Source organism: Exophiala spinifera, assembly GCF_000836115.1.
Source record: "Exophiala spinifera strain CBS 89968 unplaced genomic scaffold supercont1.2, whole genome shotgun sequence".
NCBI classification, from domain to species: Eukaryota; Fungi; Ascomycota; class Eurotiomycetes; order Chaetothyriales; family Herpotrichiellaceae; genus Exophiala; species Exophiala spinifera.
Genome location: NW_015622514.1, coordinates 2,770,611 through 2,789,819, shown reverse-complemented (window position 1 = coordinate 2,789,819; position 19,209 = coordinate 2,770,611). Strand labels below are relative to the sequence as shown.

The 19,209-nt window shown below is 51.5% G+C and overlaps 6 protein-coding genes across 6 annotated transcripts; 4 read left to right on the top strand and 2 right to left on the bottom strand.

The window, feature by feature from the left end:
- Positions 1–1,832: 1,832 nt before the first annotated feature.
- On the top strand, positions 1,833–5,204 carry PV08_03317 (uncharacterized protein; the record flags this gene model as incomplete). Its single annotated transcript, XM_016377673.1, has 1 exon — positions 1,833–5,204. One exon carries the CDS (start codon positions 1,833–1,835, stop codon positions 5,202–5,204), a length of 3,372 nt encoding a protein of 1,123 aa, XP_016239243.1.
- A 1,672-nt stretch (positions 5,205–6,876) lies between these two features.
- On the bottom strand, positions 6,877–7,722 carry PV08_03316 (uncharacterized protein; the record flags this gene model as incomplete). Its single annotated transcript, XM_016377672.1, has 1 exon — positions 6,877–7,722. One exon carries the CDS (start codon positions 7,720–7,722, stop codon positions 6,877–6,879), a length of 846 nt encoding a protein of 281 aa, XP_016239242.1.
- A 2,079-nt stretch (positions 7,723–9,801) lies between these two features.
- On the top strand, positions 9,802–12,531 carry PV08_03315 (uncharacterized protein; the record flags this gene model as incomplete). Its single annotated transcript, XM_016377671.1, has 1 exon — positions 9,802–12,531. One exon carries the CDS (start codon positions 9,802–9,804, stop codon positions 12,529–12,531), a length of 2,730 nt encoding a protein of 909 aa, XP_016239241.1.
- Positions 12,532–12,781: 250 nt separating this feature from the next.
- Positions 12,782–13,092, bottom strand: PV08_03314 (uncharacterized protein; the record flags this gene model as incomplete). Its single annotated transcript, XM_016377670.1, has 2 exons — positions 12,782–12,897; positions 12,963–13,092. 2 exons carry the CDS (start codon positions 13,090–13,092, stop codon positions 12,782–12,784), a joined length of 246 nt encoding a protein of 81 aa, XP_016239240.1.
- A 170-nt stretch (positions 13,093–13,262) lies between these two features.
- On the top strand, positions 13,263–15,771 carry PV08_03313 (uncharacterized protein; the record flags this gene model as incomplete). The annotated part of the gene is made up of 3 exons (XM_016377669.1): positions 13,263–13,586; positions 13,726–15,388; positions 15,485–15,771. 3 exons carry the CDS (start codon positions 13,263–13,265, stop codon positions 15,769–15,771), a joined length of 2,274 nt encoding a protein of 757 aa, XP_016239239.1.
- Positions 15,772–17,451: 1,680 nt separating this feature from the next.
- On the top strand, positions 17,452–18,989 carry PV08_03312 (uncharacterized protein; the record flags this gene model as incomplete). The annotated part of the gene is made up of 4 exons (XM_016377668.1): positions 17,452–17,510; positions 17,574–18,038; positions 18,102–18,701; positions 18,749–18,989. The coding sequence occupies 4 exons, from the start codon at positions 17,452–17,454 to the stop codon at positions 18,987–18,989; spliced, it is 1,365 nt and encodes a 454-aa protein (XP_016239238.1).
- Positions 18,990–19,209: the final 220 nt, after the last annotated feature.

Below are 19,209 nucleotides of genomic sequence, written 5' to 3'. Positions count from 1 at the left end.
AGGGACGACAGAAGTGATGCGACACTCGAAGAAAGTCGACTACATAGCATGAAGAATTGATGAGAAATCAGCTTCCAGTCAAAGAATACGGAGTGACTCGCCACAAGATGGCGAGGCTTTGGAGGGTGATGGTGAATTTGCAAAACATCGGGTCGCATTGTCCGGACCGGCAGTGTTGTCGATCACCACCAATCAGCCATGCAGTTTCAGAGTCTCTCCGACCTTCACCTCGCGTGACCCCTCCATCATAGCGACTGATATTCATCCCCGTTGTTGAAATACGAAAGACCGAGGCTGATGCTGTTAATCACGGCAATATCTTCCACCAGGGCTCCGGGTCAGGGCGCACCAAGATCGCTCTCGACGATTCAAAAGGATTCTGCTACAAACTATGAGTACTCGACCCCTTCACCCTCACGCATGTGTGTTTCTATATAGCACGTATCGTACCACTGAGAGCCGGGTCAGGAAGTAGCAGACACCTCAGATACATGCAGTGTTCGCTGTGGATTGAAGGTCACGCCTAAATAGCACGTGCTGCAACTGTTGTCGCGCTATCAGATGCGGGTTTGGGACTCTTCGCTTACAGCACTGGTGTGTCTGTGACGGTTTGGGTCGCAAGACGGAAGCGAGAAGACTGTACACAAACTACTTCGTACGAATATGGTGCCACACAGGTGAACCAGAAATAGCACACGACATGGGCGAACCTAGGGAGTGTGGCACGCTGGACCGTAAACCACCGCTGGAGCCAGCTGGTCCCTGTTCTTCCAACCAGATCGCCAGGCATCATTAGCCTTCATTATTAACCGGCCAGTCTGTTTCTGAAGGGCCCAATTGACCCTCCTGTGTAACACTCACTACAGCATACATGCTGTTTCGCTGGGACGAAGCCTAGAGGCGAGCTTGAGGGCAATGGTTCTGTATGAGGAATTCGATGGAGAGTGAAAAGGTGATTTAGGGGTTGGTTTCCGGGCCTGAATAAGCCTCTGGAGCCTACGGAGTCCCCCAATGCTGGAGGAAGCTTGGTGAACCTAGTGGATCCGAGGCCTATTGTAGGTACCTACCTTAACAATCCCTCCAGGTGCTTAATAGGCTTGGAGCCTCTGGTAGCAGCTCAGAAGGAGCCTGGCCAGCCCTAAACAGGCCTAAGGTGGTGCTCTGCTCCCGCCCGCATCGCGTCGCATCCCACCCGCTGATCCTCCCCAGCAAATCGGGTATGACGCTTGTTGGCTCGAAACCGGGAAAACTTTCGCCTTATGTCTCAAAGTCTTTCCTGCGCTGCGCCTCGACACTCCTCTGTTCTATCATACTCTTACTTCTTCAACAATTGTACCACTTCCTTATCCTCTTCTGTCACTCGTTCAGTCTGTTCATCTCGTAAATGCTTCACGCTCAAGGCATACCCTATAATCTGACACACCGACTCTTTTGACGAACCACTTCCGTCGATCCGCTGGCTATCACCTCTTGCCGGAGAATAGCACGAACCTTCTGAGACATTTTACTCCCTCGACTCGTCCTTGTACATTACCTTCCCTTCAAACTGGACGACCGTCTTTCAGGGTCACTTTGAGACACCAGTGACGTTCACGCGTGGTTGTTTGACCTGGTTACGCGTTACTGGGAGGAAGAAGCTGGAGTACCGACTTTCTCCGGAACATTTCTGTTGAAAACCAGGAAAATGTCGTATCCTTGACTCGCGAGCCGGCGAAAGCAAGGACCATTCACTATCTTCAATGGCTTTGAGTGACCAGGATGAGATCTCTCAACGCCCGTCGGGATCAGCTGGAAGGAATTTACATCGATCCAGTCAAAGGAATCGCTTGAAAATGACATGGAGCCCATTCATCGTCCTCCTCTCCTCGCTCCTATACATAACCGTGGTCGACGCCGCCTTTGTCGAATTTCACAATTGTCTGGCCAAGAGCATTGTAAACTCACAGCCTCGCCTCCTGCAGTTCGATCCTCTCAATGTAACGGCTGTCTTCAACACAAGTTCAAGCCAACACAACCTCAATGTGACAGTGTATGGGAATGTCACCGGAAAGGCCACCGATCAGCCTTATCCCTCCCCGGACGATCCGTCATGGAGCAACCCGAACGATACCTTTGGCAAGATTCCAGACGTCAGCGAGTCCAACAACAAGTATACGACACTCTTTACTCGCGTCAATCTTCTCAGCTATACCCCATGGGACGCTGAACCAAAAAGGTTTTGCACAAGCGTCCTGAAAGATGACTGTCCTCTCGCTCCAGCCTTCTACGCCAACTCTACTGATCTCGACCTACTACCTGCGTTCTCTGTTGCACATGACATGGGATCGAGCTACGCTTTCACCTCGCTAGAAGCGACGTTACGGATTCAATCAGGTGATGCTAGCGGGCAGTACTACAGCTGCGTGACTGCCACGGTCACTCCGGATCTAGGAGGATACCTCAATGACTTACTGAGGTACCTACCTCTAGCAGTCTTGATTGTCGTTGGTATTGCAACGATTGCCGCTTCCGTCTTCAGTCCATGGGGATCCGCTGATATATTCAACTGGAGCAGTAATTTTGGGCGCGATGAAGATTTGCTTCGCCTCGTCACTCCGGGTTTCGGGGACTGCTTACAGTATATCCAGTTTGTGGTTTTGACAGCAAGTTTGAGCCTCAATTATCCGGGCTTCTATCAGCCCGCTATTAGTCGAATCGGTTGGTCATCACTGATGTTCAACGAGAGCTTTGTCTCTGGGGGAAATGGTACGCAACCTGTGGTCGACGGCATCTACCAGTATAGGCCAGGCATGAAATATGGTCTGGACCGCATGAGTCAACTAGTTGGCATGACTTCAGACCGGGATATATGGGCGGCTATGATTGTCTGGCTTGTCGCAATCGTTGCAGGTGCCACAATCTTGACACAACTCGGCTTCGCTGCACGTTGGGTCTATCGACAAATTGCAAAGGAAGATGCCGAAGATCTCCGCTCCAAGAACGGACCTTTCACCGTCGGAAATGTCGTGCGAATCGCCCTCAACTACTTCATCTTGCCCTGGATCGCGCTTTCCTTCTATCAGCTCCTGATCGCTGCTAAAGGACCCGCATATTCCGTTGCACTTGCTGCTGTCTCTTTGGTCGTGGTAATCCTCTTCTCGGTGCGGCTTTTGCTGCTCTTCACTCGAACAAGACCGCGCTCTTTTCTGTTCGACGATCTCCTGACGGTTCTTGCCTATGGTCCGTTGTATAACACGTACTGTGATGACGCTGCCACCTTCGCTATGATCCCACTCATGATCAACTTACTAAGGGGTATTGCTATTGGAGCTGTGCAGCCTTCTGGCGTGGCTCAGGTTGTGCTTCTCGCTATCTCGGAGATAATCCTCATCCTGACGATCAACCTTTTCCGACCATTTCCGTCTGCGACTTCAATGAACATATATCACACCTGCTTCTCAGCCATCCGGCTCATCACCATATTACTGTCCATTGCATTCGTGCCATCTCTTGGTGTCGAGGCTTCAACACGAGGTTGGATGGGCTACGCTATCTTAGTCATTCATGCTTGCACTCTCGTGTTTGGCTTCTTTCTCAACGCGGTTCAGACCTTGATTGAGGTCATTGCTAGGCTCGCAGGGGCCGGTGGACGTGATCAAGACACTGGTGGCGCCACCAGGGGAGGATTAACCAAGGTTTTTGGAATGCGACAATTGTCCAGGCGGCTCCCACGCCGTGACGAAAATTCTCGCCATAGCGGTGCTTCCAATGCGGCCATGCTCAATGCTATGGATCCCGAGCAGAAGCAACTTCAAGAGGGGAAGACGCGCTCTCGTAGTGTGTCGGCCGCTTCTGGGGCATTGTTAGATAGTGGTCGGAGTGCGCATCGACTGAGCTCTAACATCGATGCACGAGCAATGGGTTCAACCACACCAGATCGAATGAGCAGAGCCTCAAGACGCCTCACAAACCGCTTGAGTGGTGCTGCCTCCCTTGGCGGAATTGTTGGACTTCATCACAAATCTGAGACAAAAGACCCGTACTACAGACCCCCACGTCGCAACACCGTCGATCGTCTGGCCGCAAACAACGGCCTCCCAATTACTTCTCTAGAGGGTGAAGGTTCTAGGAGTGGGAAACCAGATGACCGAGCGCTAGATGAAGAAGCGGGAGAAGGTGCTTCAACTCCCTTACGACAGGACGATGAAGCCTTTGAGGATGCCAACGTTGACTCGCTTCGGGCCAAGACCGACTATGCAGTGCGAGAAGTGGATTTCTATTACGGTGTGCGCGGTGCGGCACTATCCAGTGGCACGAGGAAACTAAAAACTGGCCCAGCCGATCCGACAGGTCCGGTCTCTACAGCAAGAGGCTGGTTCAAGGGACTACTAGGTGGCAAAACTAAGGAGAAAACAAAAGGCTTCGAGGTTGTCCGAAGTGCTCGTGCTCCTCCGCCAGGTCTTTTTCCTCCAACACCTGAGCCTGAAGCTGACTCCGTTGAACCATATCATGACGAGCAACCCAACATCGGCGAAAATCGATCCGATCCAGCAGGGTCGAGGATAGCATCTCCGACTCTGCAGCGGCATGGCGTCTATGATAACAACTCAGTTGTCGAGTCCGACGACGACATCGAGTCGATTCCTCATGTACCGGCACAGCCGCCCTCCTTGCCTCTAGTAGAGTCTGTTGGCGGTATCGAGCTACCAAGTCGGGTCGGTTCGGAAGCGTCGAAGAAATCTCGAAAAAAGCCTCTCCCTACAGAAGTCCCGGACGTTCCACCTGTCCCTGCTATTCCGAGGAAGAGTTCACGAAGGCAATCCGGGTCAGACAGTGGGTCGAGGACCAGGATTACACAACAAGCTATCCCCCCCACGAAGTTTCCTGATCACAAAGGCTACGGTTACAATATGAGCGCGAGTCGCATACCTTTCTCCAGTGCTCAGTCGCCAGCGGGTCGGAGCAAGCGATGGTCGACTGGAGCCGAGTCAACTTCATCAAGCCTGGCGCGTGATGGCGGGGAGAATGTGCCTGTTCAGCAGTCTTATATTAGCCAGCTACGCAATTCTGGCTCGGCACTAGGAGCTGCCCACGGTGCGGATATCGAAAATGATCGGCCATCAACCATGGGATTCGTCCAGCAACACCGCGCAAGTGATCATATTCACTACAACCCAGAATTCGAAGGCAGCACGGCAGAAGTGCACGGGGGGCCTTCCTACTAGTTTAATATTCGCCAAACATGATGAATATCCCTTTGACCTCAGAAAAAGAAAAGATGTTTCAGCATGACAAAACGACAAAGTTGACAGTATCGAGAACGAGTTTATTGAAATGCGAGGCATTGTTGAAATTCGGTTTTTTTTTTTCGAGAAGTATTTACACAGCGCGGTGTTCAGGTTAGGTACTTGGTATGCTATGTAATTTGATGACCAGGCTTGATGTGATTTGATGGACACCGAAAAGTTGGGATGGATTTACGTTAGGTAAACTTATCCAGGTATCTGGGGCATGGGGAATTGTACAGGACTTGTATCGCAGGTAGCTTGTCAAAGTTGAGGAATTCCCTATCGATAGTACAGTAATATATACTACCTTGGCTACAGATGGTCGGACCTATGAAGGAGATGTTAAAACTTGTCTATCGCTTGACCATGGCCTCGACTAGTTGATTACCTTGACTTTTTGAACCCAGAGATCAAGAGCAGCCTCCTAGGTGCGTAGTTATCCAATCTTACTATGTCCCCGACCTGGATGCTGAGGTAGGCAGGTGGCTAGTAAATACGGTTACCGGGTTAGGGGGGGAGGGAGGGAGGGAGGGGGGTTGTATTTTTAGAATGCGTGATGGTGACGATACGAGGAGATGCCGGGATACCAGGTGCGGGAATATGCAAACAGTTTGAGACATCCGTTAATTAGAAGAAAGAAGAAGAAAGTTCCCAAAAACGAAAAAAAAAATCTCGAGATGTACAGTATGTGCTTGGTCGAATCCTGTGATACTTTGAAAAAGGGGGGTGAAGGGGACGAGTCTGCGGCGTTCTTCGAAACGGGTCTGAGACCGCGTTTGCACGACCTACTTACTGTGTACTCATTAGTCCTACGAGTACGAACTCCAGCGGGTGACTGGATCCTGCCGTAACGTAACCAGGTAGGTATGTTACAGCAGTCGGGTATAGTACTGTAGATAAGTCGTTATCATACTTGCCGTACCTACCTGTTGGTTACTCATTGGTCTTCAGTTTGTACGTATTGTACAAGGATGCACGTGGTCCGTTACCGAGCAGGGATGGACGGGGCGGGCAGGGAACGGGAATTGCCATCGGAAGAACAGAAGAACAGAAGAACCCCGGACAACCAGGAAAGCCAGGCAAGAGGAAAAAGGACCGCGGCACACAAACATCCCTGCAATGAGGGTCCACACACAAGGCAAAATGGGGATGCGCAATCGCGGTAGTAGTCTGGACACGGGAAAATGATCATGGAAATTTCCACATCTCCACACAAATCTATAAGACCAGGGCTACCCCCGGTAGTCTTTTTGAACGCCACCAGACCATTTTTTCTGCTTCCTAGGTAGAACGAGCCCGCTGTGATCGGAAGAAAGAGAGAGAGAGAGAGAGAGATGCATCGATCCGTCTTCATGGTGAAATGCGACAAAAAAAAGCAAACACAAAGTAACAACCAACTCCCACCCCAAGCTATCATACACATCTCGTAATGCAAACATTGTCGTAAAAGCTCTCTCGGAGCAATTCATACGTCTGGCCACATGGTATTGAAGGAGAAGAAATTGGTCGTGAAGATCTAAGAGTCGTTTCCTTTCCCTTTAAAACGGTGAAATGCTTTCTTTTGGAAAGAAGCGGGTGCACGAAAAGAAGTATCCGCTTGATCGGGTGGTTATGACTTCGCCAAGTCACTCGCCATGCCGGTATAGATAGGAGGAGAGCCTGTCGATATGCCGCTGAGTGGAGAATTTTCTTCGGTTGCAGACGCAGACTGAGGTCTCGTCATGCCTATATCGATCTCCCAGTCCGGCCCTTCTCTGCTGCTCGTGACTTGAACTGTTGCCAGGACGGCGACACCGAGCTCGTCGGCCCATCTGACCGACTTGGGGCTGCCTGACGAAGGTGTTCTCTTCACTCCAAGGACGAGAGAACGTCTTTGGCATGTAGGTGGTGGAGAATTCGAGAGGGCCGAGCGTAGAGGCGTGGTCGGGGGAGAAGTGGAGGTGCGGACATCTTGCGAGTGGTATCTGGGAGGAGAAGGAGGTGACGATGACGAAGATAATTCAGATTGACATGAGAATGGTGAAGCGACGACACTGATCTTTGTGACGACCGGTGGCCGACTAAGGTAGTGGGATTTTCGACCTCGACGAATGGACCTGCTGGTGCGGTTGGAATGGCGTTTCGTGTGTGGTGGTGATGAGGATACATAGTCCTCGTTCAGTTCGAGGTCTTTGTCCCAGCGGCCCTTGTCGACTCGGTCAAAGTACGCCGCCAGGGCACACAGGACGCATATCAGCAAGCACGTCAAGCATCCAAGTATCAGCAACCCAGAGACAACTCCCTGGACGAAGCCGAGATCGAGTATACTTTGGAAGGCCTGGAGAAACATTTCGGAGAAGGAAAGTGAGCCCCATCCGGGACTGATGATCTGTGGAACATGAGCCGTGAGGCCAGGCTGAGGAGCAAATGCTAGGACCACGAGGAGCGTGCTGTATACTGGAGTTCGACCCGCCATGTTGCTGTGGTTGCTGTTATGGGGATTTCTGTAGAATTGGAAGAGAACCCCAGTGAACGGAGCATTGTTGATTTAAAGGTATATCGGAAATCCAAGGGTAAATGTCCTGGGGGAATGCGTGTATCTTATTGACAGATGGGTGGCTGATGGACTGACAGATCTCATCCGTCAGTTAGTTGTAAACGGGATTTGTGTTGTTGACTTTCGGACCCATTTTGGGCTGGCGGACCGGAATGCGGCGAACCGTGGAATGTAATTGGGTATGGGCGTACTCGTACACATGCGGTGGTCTGTGAGGCGTGTTGTTGCTGGCCTCTGGGGGGCTGGCTACACCACCTATCTAGGTACACTGTGCCTGAGATGGTTCTCTCCTAGCCCAGTTCGACCTCGACGTGGCGTTGGCCTTGGAGTGGCTGACTGGTCGAGTGTCGGAGAAATTCAGCAATGGAGAGGATGTATTCGAGCCGCGAAGCCAGGTACAGTACAGCGTACTCCGTCGCATGGTCCAGATTATGTGAGGTGGAGAGACATGCAGAAATTGTTAGGCTGTCATGGCCTTGTCATGGCCGCTGGTGGTGAGATTGCCGAAGATTAAGGGGCCATACTGTAATACACTTCAATAATGCCCGGAGTATCTCAGTCGTTGACTCGTTGCCTCTGCCACTGTCACGCGGGGCCGTCAATGGAGGGATGTATGACCGGGGAATGCGACGACGGCTGGCGTGGGAGATATTTCAGCTTGCTGAGTGGGTGCGAGTCTGGTACAGCTGGCAGTTCGGAAGAGAAATTCAGCACCAAAGAGGGTACCACACCGGAAGCGGCGAGGATATTCTTTCGGTCTGACAAGCATCTTTTGGCCACGTGCTGCAACCAAGCCACCCCTGAGGGGACGGATTCCCCGTGTTGTAACGGCAGCCACGGTTCTCTCCGCCCCGCGTCAGACCATCCGTAATGTGAATCTGACCAGGGCCGAACCCTTCTTACACAGCTGCAGGAGTAGGAGTTTCGAGTTACTCTTGGACCTGAGCCTTGAGCCTGCTGAATGCACGCTGCGTAAACGGGTACAGTAGCTGGCTAAACGTGAATATCCTGTTAGACTCTGTGAGAGCACGTTTAAGTACCTTTGTACGGACGTATGGCCGGTGACGCTATTCTTGGTGCTCTCCGATTGGGCTTGCCCTCAGTCGCATCAGTCCGTGGGAGTGAAGAGTCCGGTACTTTGGACAGCATACTTTCTCCTTACAGGCACCTAGTGGTTGGTAAGACCTTAAACCCGGGTCTCTAGTAGTTGCTAGGAACTTAACCAAAGGCTCTAACGTCAACTTAGTATACTAATGAGTTAGTGACCTGGTGCCTCAGGTTGCCCACTAATTACTACAGGTCGCTAGCCCGCGCGGATGCGTCTTGCCTCCCGTTACTCGTTCCAGTCGTTGCCCGTCGCCGTCGCCGTCTGCCATGTCCATGATTCCTTCTTCCGCACGATTCGCAAGACACAGCCAAAGTCCTCCCTCCGAGTCCATGATCTCACCCAGATATCAAACGCACAAACTTTGCCATCTAATCAACATACCAATAATTAATCACAACTCTTGCTCCGTATTTCGGCCTCCATTCCCTGACTTATCGGACCTAGTTTGCCCATCGAATTGCCTTCCTCAGCCGTTTAGCGCTCAGCTGCCCCAGCCACCCACCTCCACCCTTCTCACCTCGACGGCATTGAACATCATCGCAGGGCCCTGTAGCGGTCGACAATTTTTTGATCCGTGCCCAACTGAAGCGGAGACCTCCTGGATTCGACCTGTAGTCCCGATCGATACAGGCCAGAGCCCCTGCGCACGACCGCTCCGCCCCGTTGACGCGAGACGTCCCTCTACCCTTCCGGCCGTCTCCCGACTTCAACCTCATTCAAGGGCGAACCCGTTGCGCGACTGCGGAAGCATCCTGTTCGATTGTGCCCTGAATTGCCATGAATAGCGATTAGTTTCAGATCCCCAGTCGCAATGAAGAAGAAGGACATTTAACGAGTTCCCGTGCACTATGACTGCGTTTCACATGGGGAGGACAATTGAATATACGATTATGGGCCCGCCGGGAGATCCTGCAGGACTATCGCCTCCTCTATCCCTAAAGTCATCACCATATCGGAAAGACCCAAAGTCGGCCTCGGTCACTTTGCGAACTCTCTACAGGACCTCGGCCCAAGATGGCCAAATGCCTGAGTTAGAACCGCATCAAACGACAACAGCCATCCTACCGACATCCCCACATCTTCCTCCGACACCGCCTGGTGCGAGTAATGGAGAGATACATGCTGCTGAAGATGTGGTCTCTGACGGCACCGTCTTCAGATCTGCTTTGGTGACGCCATCAAACCCGAACAGCCCTCCAACGCCTGACAACACTCCACCACGCCAGAGGAAAACTCCCTTCGTAAGACCTTTTTTGGGAAGTCAACCATCCCCGAGCTCGACTCGCGCCGAATCGTTCACGACTGCTAGGGAAGATGTCGGATCGGAAGATGGGTTTGAGATTGCTTCCCATTATCAAGGAAACCTCGCGTGGTCGCAGTCGTCTCTGCACAAAGCGAGCCAGCCTACGCAGAGGCTGCGACATAGTTCTCTGCCACTGTCGCTCTTGCTCTATACCGAGAACGATACTCCTGGCGACGAAGCCTACTCGCCGATAGACCTTTCATCCAGTTCTAATCAGAGGGACCGTCAGTTTTTGCTGAACGGAGATGAGAGTGGAAATAGACTGCAATCAAGCCCTCAACCACTCAGCACTTCTACCACACCAATTGAATTGAAGAAAGGGCGGACGATGCCTCGGCAAAGTGACATCTTATCGTCGAAGAAGCCTCGCGATGTCAAATCTGCCCCTGAGCACCCATCGGATGTGCAACAGGATGGCTTAAACCGAGGAAAAAGTCTTCGCGACAGGCTTCTTGATGCCCAACACCAGGATCCTTCGGCCTCCACAGAAATATTTGCGAGCATAATTGGCTGGAATGACTCTGTGCCAAATGAAGACGCCCTGACGAATACCCAGAACGACATCCGTGATAGTGATAGACGCCTTTCTGGGATTTCTACTACTTCCACCATTGAAGCATACGTCTTCGAGCCCGTCGCCTTACCCAAGCGGAAGATGATGTTGCGCCACGTCAACAAACATGAGTCTTTGAGGTCAGTGAGCTCACCATTTCCTGCTTCGAATCGAGACTCTGTGCAGTCCAGTTCAGACTCGCCTCACCGGCTAGTACACAAGAAGGCTTGTCTAAGCAACCAGAATCGTTGGAGCTTTGGGTCTGAGATCTCGAGATCTCACAGTCTGGCATCTAGTGCTGTTTTGCCAAAGACGGAGGTCATCCGAGTCGCCGTTATTCCTGAGCGAAGCTCTTCGTTGCCTGCTTCGAACAGTAGTGGCAGCAAAAAGCCGTCTTTGTCTAATGGCTCGGCGCGTTCGCAAGCGCGCAAAGTGTCGGATAATCCACCATCAGCTTGGCAACATAAGAGAACAATGTCTGAGACGGTAGACCGCGGCAGAAGAACAGAGCAGGCACCTGTAGTACCTCCGCGAAGTTCTTCTCTTTCTGCCCCAACGTCCAGAAGTACATCCCGAGCCAATTCGATTACTTCTGAGAATCTTCGTGTACGCAGGCAACAAGCAGAAAAAGACCTGAGAAAGACTCTGGATAGGATGGAGTCGGATCGCTTACTGAAAGGTATGCGTGATTGGCCATTGGAACATAATGGGGGTGCTTTACACACGCAAGACGGCAGTCAGGTTGACCACGCTTTCGATCAAGCGGCAGCCACAACGCCATCACATTCGCATGCTTTTCTCATCCCCTCTACCCATGATAGTGAGCTGGAAAACAATGGTCTAGGCCTGGTTGTCCCTGGTACTTTGGAATGGGCTGCTTTGCGGCCTACATCCACCCTGGAAACCCCCTTTTCCCAGCCATCTTTCAGATCTACATCTCCTGAGATCAACGAGGCGACGGCCATCAACTTCTTTCCGCACAACAATCATTCGCTACAATTGATCGAACCGTACTCAGTAGCAGAATCGAGAGCTGTTCGCGAAGTACAAAAGCAACGTCTACCGCATGCCGAAGTGGACTCCCCTCTTCGGAATCCCAGGAGCCCCCCTGAGCCTCCTCAAGTCAAGGTGATACCGCCAACACCAGGCGACGAGTCCGAAAAGCGACTTGCCATTGATGGAGTTTCCTCCGAACGTGCAACGGGACTACAATGGCCTGGCACTTACCGCCGCTCGGATTCTTGGATAAACACACTCTCACGAGGGCTGAGCTTGAAGAATGCTCGCAACAGGAAAGCGGATCAAGATCTCGATAGCCAACTGAATCCATTTTGGCGTCCGCGAGCATTTTGGGATGACATAGACCATTATCGATTGGAACTAGAACAACAACATTCACGCCAGATCGGCGTGGTCAACAACTCTCTCGGACTGCCACAAGAAAAAACCATTGTTACAGGCCCAGTTTCTCTTGTTCGACGGATATCTGAGCGTCGCCGGCAAAAGAGGGGCCTAATCAAACAGACCAGCCACGGCAGCCTTGCGCGCATTCGAGCTACGCGCCAGTTCTATGCGTCTTCAGGGTTGAGTATGAGATTTCACCTCGCTGGGATCAAGAACATTCAAGAACGAATACTAAGAGCTCGGCAAAGGAAGGAAGATGGCCGGCGAGAAAAGAGAAGAGCCGATCTTCGACGAAGCATTGGGCCCAATGTGGTCATGCAGGGAGATTCGAGGTTTCCGGCGAGCAACACGCGTTTATGACGGGACATGCGAGGGACATCAGCTAGAGAGCTGACGATGTGACATTTCGACGTTGTTTGGATGTGGCCCTGGTGGCTGCAAATACTTTGGTTTTACTTGGACAGGCGCGCTTTGGGAAGTCAATAATAAATTCCGCGACAGGAGTGAAGACAGCACGATGCAACGTCTTTGATGATTGAACGACTTGGATGATGAATTGATGATATGTACAATTAGACCACGTCGCCGTGGGTCTCTATGCAGACGGAGTTTAGACAGAACTTCGTGATGACATTTCTTCGGCTTTTTGTTGTCTTTTTTTGAGGTTCTCGAGTTCAACTGAGTCGAGAAATGGCTCCGGGGGAATGCTTGAATCGAAGACGGTGACTGTAGTCGTTCAAATAATTTGTTAGTAGGGAGACGCGTGAGGGCCGTGAGTCATCGAAGCTCACCGCGCTGGTCGTCTTGTTGTAGGGCGAAGCGGATGGTACTGATGGCGTGGTTCGCTTCGGCGGCTTGGGAAGAGCCCTGAAATCTCTTCAATGGACCTTGGAGCTTCTCTCTGCTTTGAGCAGTCGCCATAGGCTCTTGCGCGTTAGGTGCAGTCACTTCGACGCTGCGATCTTTGTTGTTACAAGTTTTACAGACGGTGCCCCTCCATCGCACCCTTGTTGCCATTCCCCCTCCTACTCCGACTGATGAGTTTTATCTTATCAGATCAAAATATCATGGACTTGGCGCCTTTTTCGGCAATGGATGACTTTGCGTACTCCGGCTTTGCGACTGCGACCATCAGCGACCAACCGATATCGGCGTCCAACTGGATGTCAGACCCCAGGCTCGACATCCGCGACACACAATACAAGCTGGCGTCGCGATCTGTTGACGGTGATGGTCCTGGTACTGGCCTGACCAGTCCGACCCAGAGCCACAAGAGAAATGCCTCTGTCGCGGGGTTCGACAGCTCGCCTGCGAGTGCCAGCTTCGGCTCTCCGGATTTGAATGATGAACATGGCCGCGCTGATGGTAAGCGCAGGCCGGTCAAGCGAGCGTGCAATGAGTGTCGGCAGCAGAAGGTGAGATTCTAGCGACTTTGCAAGATGTTATTTCACGTCGCTGTGACATGGGGCCTTGGACAGATCCTGCTGTCCAATGACTCCCACATCGCCGACTTGCTCCATCACTTATCGCACGTGCTAACAAGGAGCGCTATAGCTACGATGCGATGTTGTTCAAGAACCCTTCCAGACATGCTCGAGATGTAGGCGGCTCAATCTCGAATGCAAAATCGAAGACAATTTCAAAAGAGTGGGCAAGAGATCGCGCAATGCAGAAATGGAACGGGAAATCGTGGAGTTGAGGAGACAGGTCGCTGCGCAAAGGTCAGGATCGGTATCGACTTCGAATGGCGGATTTCAGAATGGAAACGCCAGCCTCAGTCTTCCTCAGACCGGGCTGGCTTCCTTCACACAAGATGCTGCGGCCGCAGGACTTTTGGATCTGAGGGAAGGCAAGAGTCCAGGGAGGGCAATATTCAAACGGCTAGAAGATGTGGCTGTGACTCAGGATCGAGTACAAGAGCTCTTCCAGCGGTTCTTTACCTTCCAACACCCATTTCTACCCTTTCTCAATCCCGAAAGAACGCCAGAAGAGTATCACACAAGATCACCTTTGTTGTTCTGGACGATCCTAACGGTGGGGGCACGCCATTATACACCTGAACCAGAACTCTTCAACGCCCTGACTGGGCCATTGACGCGACTGATGTGGTCAACGATAGCTGAAGTCCCTCAGAACTACCACATCGTCAAAGCTCTGATACTACTATGCGCTTGGTCATTACCTACGAGCAGCACATCGACAGATCCAACGTTTATGATCTGTGGAATGATGATGCAGATTGCCCTACAGATAGGCTTACATCGTCCGACTCATGCTCAAGATTTCAGCAAATTCCGCGTCGAACTGAGAGAGGTCGAAATGCAAGATCGCGTCGTGGTTTGGAGTGTATGCAACATTGTGGCGCAAAGGATATGCACCGCGTATGGACAGCCTCCTCTGACAATCTACGACTGGACTCTAGGGCCAAAGCCCATCGAAACCAACCCCAACTACGAATTGCCGGCACCGATATACAATAGGCTTCTCATTGAGAAGTTTGTGGATAAGGTCTCGCGGACCCTGTACATGAACGCTCATGATCCGGTGGGACTGGCAAGTGATGCAGAACGTCCTACGTACGTATCGTTCCTGGCGCATGATTTCGAGGAACTTGAAGATAAACTCAGGCACGATACCTCGCCGATCACCAACCTCTATCTGAAAGCCGCGGCCTTGCACATGAGGCTGAGTGCCTTCTTCTCGCCACCTTCTCTACCTTCCTATCGCGCCGATATGTTCAAGCTCTACCAAAGCACGACCCAGTTTCTCGAGACTTGCTTGGGCCTTGAGAACAGCATGAGCGTAAGCCTACCGTCCAGCTATTCACATGGACTGTCGTTAGCTCATGCGACCAACTACATTTTCCACATGATGTTGGCTGCTGGGTTCTCGCTTCTTAAATTGATGCACAACTTCCTCGATGAGCACGATATGGACGTTCAAGGAGCGTCCGAGCTACTGTCGAGAACCGTATGGGCGTTGCGGAGTATGAGCGTGGTGGAGAATGATCTTGCCGAGAGACTCGCCGAGGTTTTGGCCCAGGTCTGGAAGAGCGGGAGAGTTCGAGCGAAGCCTGATGTCAACAAGACCGGTGAAGGTGAAGTCGATGATAGTCTTCAGTTGAAGGTCAAATGTCGCATGTCGGTTTCATTGGTCTTTGACTCGGTGTGGCGATGGCGGAGGAATTTCCATTTTGGTGGAGGAAAGCCATCTGATGGTAAGTTTTCGATGAATTCCACCGCTGTGCTCTTCGAGTCATTACTTTCTCCAGTATTTGGGAATCAAAACAGTCACAACTAACATGGTCACACAGTTCGACAAAATGATGCCAAACTTCAACAGGCTGATAGCGTTCTCATCCCCTCTTCTTTGACAACTGTAGACGCCTCGGTCAACGATCCTATGCTGTCGGCATCTGCCATTGTTCCTGGCATGGCTGGGATGGCTACGGGTATGGTGGAGAACAACAATGGCTATCCCATGGATTACAGTCAGGCGAGTTACGACGTGTTTGATCCTCTGAACTGGATGCTCGACGGTATCGTGGATTTCCCCTACAACTTTAATAGTTCGGGGATTGATACGATGGGTGGAATATGATTTTGAATACATTGGATGATGGTTGACTAGGTTTGAGTTGGGAGCTTGTGGTGTCAAATGCGATGCCACACCCCGGGTTGCTTTGCACAATTATTTCTTTGTTTCAGCCAGGTTTAGTGAAGTCAAGACAAAAGGAGCTGAAAAAGGCCTTGGTGAGCTTAGTTTTATTAGGTTGATGGTGCATCATCATCATCATCATTATCGTTACCTACCTAGATATCTAGGAAACCTGGATACCTGGCTTGCAGAGAGTACATCTACGCATACACACAGACAAACATACAGATAGACGTGCAGTAGGCTCAAAGAGACACAAGAGATTATCACAGAGTACTTGTAGATTACTCTGACGGTGTAAAAAAAAAGTCCCACCAAAATCCAGCTATCGGTCCACTGTCTTCTAACGGTAGCATGGCCATCAAGATGTATGAGAATGTCCAAACAGTGACTCTAGTGCGTGAAACATCCTCAGATGTGAGTCGAGTTAAAGTGTGTCTGTCACTGCGTTGCCTATGCATGTGTATATACCACGCCTCTCTTAGGGGTGCGGATGTGGACTTGTCGAAGCATTATGGACCCCCATGTTCCCTTTTGAAGCACACGTCAGAGTGTTGTTTCATCACTCACCGCCACCACGGTTACTGCTGCTCTCACCGTCACCGTTACCACCACCCCCTACTCCTCCTCCTTGAGAAGTCGAAAAAGTTGAGGAGGCATTCACTTTGGACTTCGGGCGACGTGGACCCCCCGTTGTGACGTTGTGGTTCACCGTGAAAATGAAATGCCGCCTATCCACCGCGAATCCATCAGCAGGCACTTCGTCTCTCACCTCAATTCCTCGCGAATGATTCTGGGATCCAAATCTGGTGGTGCAGCTTGGACGAGATACCGTAAAGCTGTAAGAAGAAAACCTGTAAGCTTAAGTGAGGCGAGGCCAGGACACTCTTATCTGACGTCGAGCCATTCACACAACCACGCCGACGACGATGAAGATGAAGATGAAGATGAATCATGGAGGCATGTTGCACCCTTGACTTGCCCCATCGCCGCAGCCGAGGTTTCCTTCTGGTCAGAAACGGGCATTACTCATTCGCTCACCACGACGTTCAAACGAGAAACAAGGACTGGCGGATGGTAGCACATACACAGCGATGGAAGACATCGTGGTCGGTCGGCCGTTTGGGAAAAAAAAAGAGATGTGGCCTTCAAACTTTGCGCAAAGTGAATCGATATCGCAGCGACCATCACTCCCTGAATGGCCAAGCGCCTGCTTGCGAGGTCCCTTCCAGCCATGCATGAGGTGAAGTTTTTTTTCGAATCAGCAATCACTCTCCTTTGACAAAAGACATGCCGGAACACTCCTCGCACTCACTTGTCCCATGGGATACCAGTCACCCACCCTCTGGCGACCGACGTCATTTCCATACCGGTCGTTTTTTTCCTTTTTCTCAAACCGCTTCACCATGTGGAAACCCGTATGGAATGGCATAGGTAGGCAAGGCTGGTTTGCCTCTGATGCATGCCGCGTGGCGCGATCAAACAGACCAGAAACCTGACAAACGCACATGACATACAGGTGGGTATAAAACGCCGTCTTCATCTTGGGCGGTTTAGATAATATACGTCCCGGCTGGCATTTTGAAATAAAAGATATATCAAAAGGGAATCTTAGCGCTCGTGATGGGAAACAGTATCAGTTTGCAATCGAGCGTCGCTCCAGCCATTCTCCTATTTTTTCTGTGAGTTGAAAGTGGGTCCATCTGCATGGCTATCAAATGAATTAACACGGCCCACCTGCAAAGTGTCTTTGATTTCTTTGAGCATCGAACATCGCTGCGGAATCGAGCTAGGTACAGAGCATTCCCAATCCCTGAGCCGTCAGCACGAAAGTATCATCTGTCGGACGTCAGCGTGATCATACCCACAATCGACCACGAGGAAACATTCGCCGACTGCATCTGCAGCATCCTACTCAACAAGGTGCGGGAGATCATCGTCGTAACGACCGAAGCAGAGGCAGCCAGCGTTGAAAGATTTCTTCTGCACAATGACTGCATACGATCCCTGCAAGGAGCGACCGAAGTTCAGGTCCTAACGGTGCCGGCAGCGCAGAAGCGTGATCAACTGGTGCGAGGAGTGAACGCCAGCAGAGGCAGCATCGTGGCCTTTGTCGACGACGATGCCTATTGGCCTCACGACAATGTTCTGATTCATCTGCTTGCTCCTTTCCAAGATGACGACGTGGGTCTTTCGGGCGGCGCCGTATTGTAAGCCAGGATCAGGACCCATCATTGCACTTTGTTTTGCTGACGATTCTGATTTCCCTTTAGCTCGTACATTCCAGAGGGTCGACGGAATCCCGACGTGATCAGTGCTTGGGAGGTTGCCGCCATTCGACTCAGGGGCCAGCGTCATGATAGCATGCAGAGCGCGTACGCTGCGGACCGAGGGATCAACTTCTGTGTTTCTGGTGTCACCATGTTATTCCGTGGTGAGATCGTGCGGGACCGTGGATTCCAACAAGCATTCACCAACGACTATTGGATGGGTGTACGCCAGAACACTGGTGATGATGGCTTTCTTACTCGGTGGGTCTTGTTCCACCATCTGCTACGCCCGCCTCAACATCAGAGAGAAGGTGCGAAAGCAGTGCCTCAACAATGGACATTGGGAATCCAATTGACGCCAGAGGCGGAAGTTGGCACAACCCTGATGCGGGACTCGCGCTTTGCCGGGCAGGTGAAGAGATGGTACAGAAGTGGACTCCGGCATCGTTTGCTCTGCCTGTTGTACGAACCGGGATACCGACCCATGCGGCAGACGTGTCCATTCATGGCTCGGAAGATGGTCGAGGGGATGCTAAACCCTGTTTTAGTATGGCTGCGACTGTGGGCCATATACAAGACCATCCGGATTGTTCCACAACTGGCGTAAGTTTCCCATCATTCACTGCCCTCTTCGGTACTGACGATGCTAGTATGCTCCTGCTGGGCTGGAAGACGTACAATTATGTATGTGGTCTGCTTGCCTTTGTCAAAGAATACCCTTTCGCGAGAAGACATCTGTGGGCCGCGATCCTCGTAGACAGACTCTATCTCATCTCTGACTGGTACTGCTGGGCTACCCTAGGCAAAGAAGCGTGGTTGACAAGGGCCAACGTGGACGGGGCTATCCCCGAGAACCTCGAGGCCGGAGGGACGGTTGACAAAGAAGACTAACTAGTTAGCCCTCTCTTTGTTGGCGTTGCTGCCATTGTTGGTCTGAATCGCTTCCGAGTAGTCGAACAAGCCCCCTTTGGCAAGGCCAGATGACGAGGACTGCCAGCCAAGTGCATAAACATCTCACTTTGACCGACGATGTCGACGATCAAATGCTGGGGATTTCAGAAATTTGCGATAGCTAGGCGGACTCCGGTAGGCAGACTATACAGTACAAGCA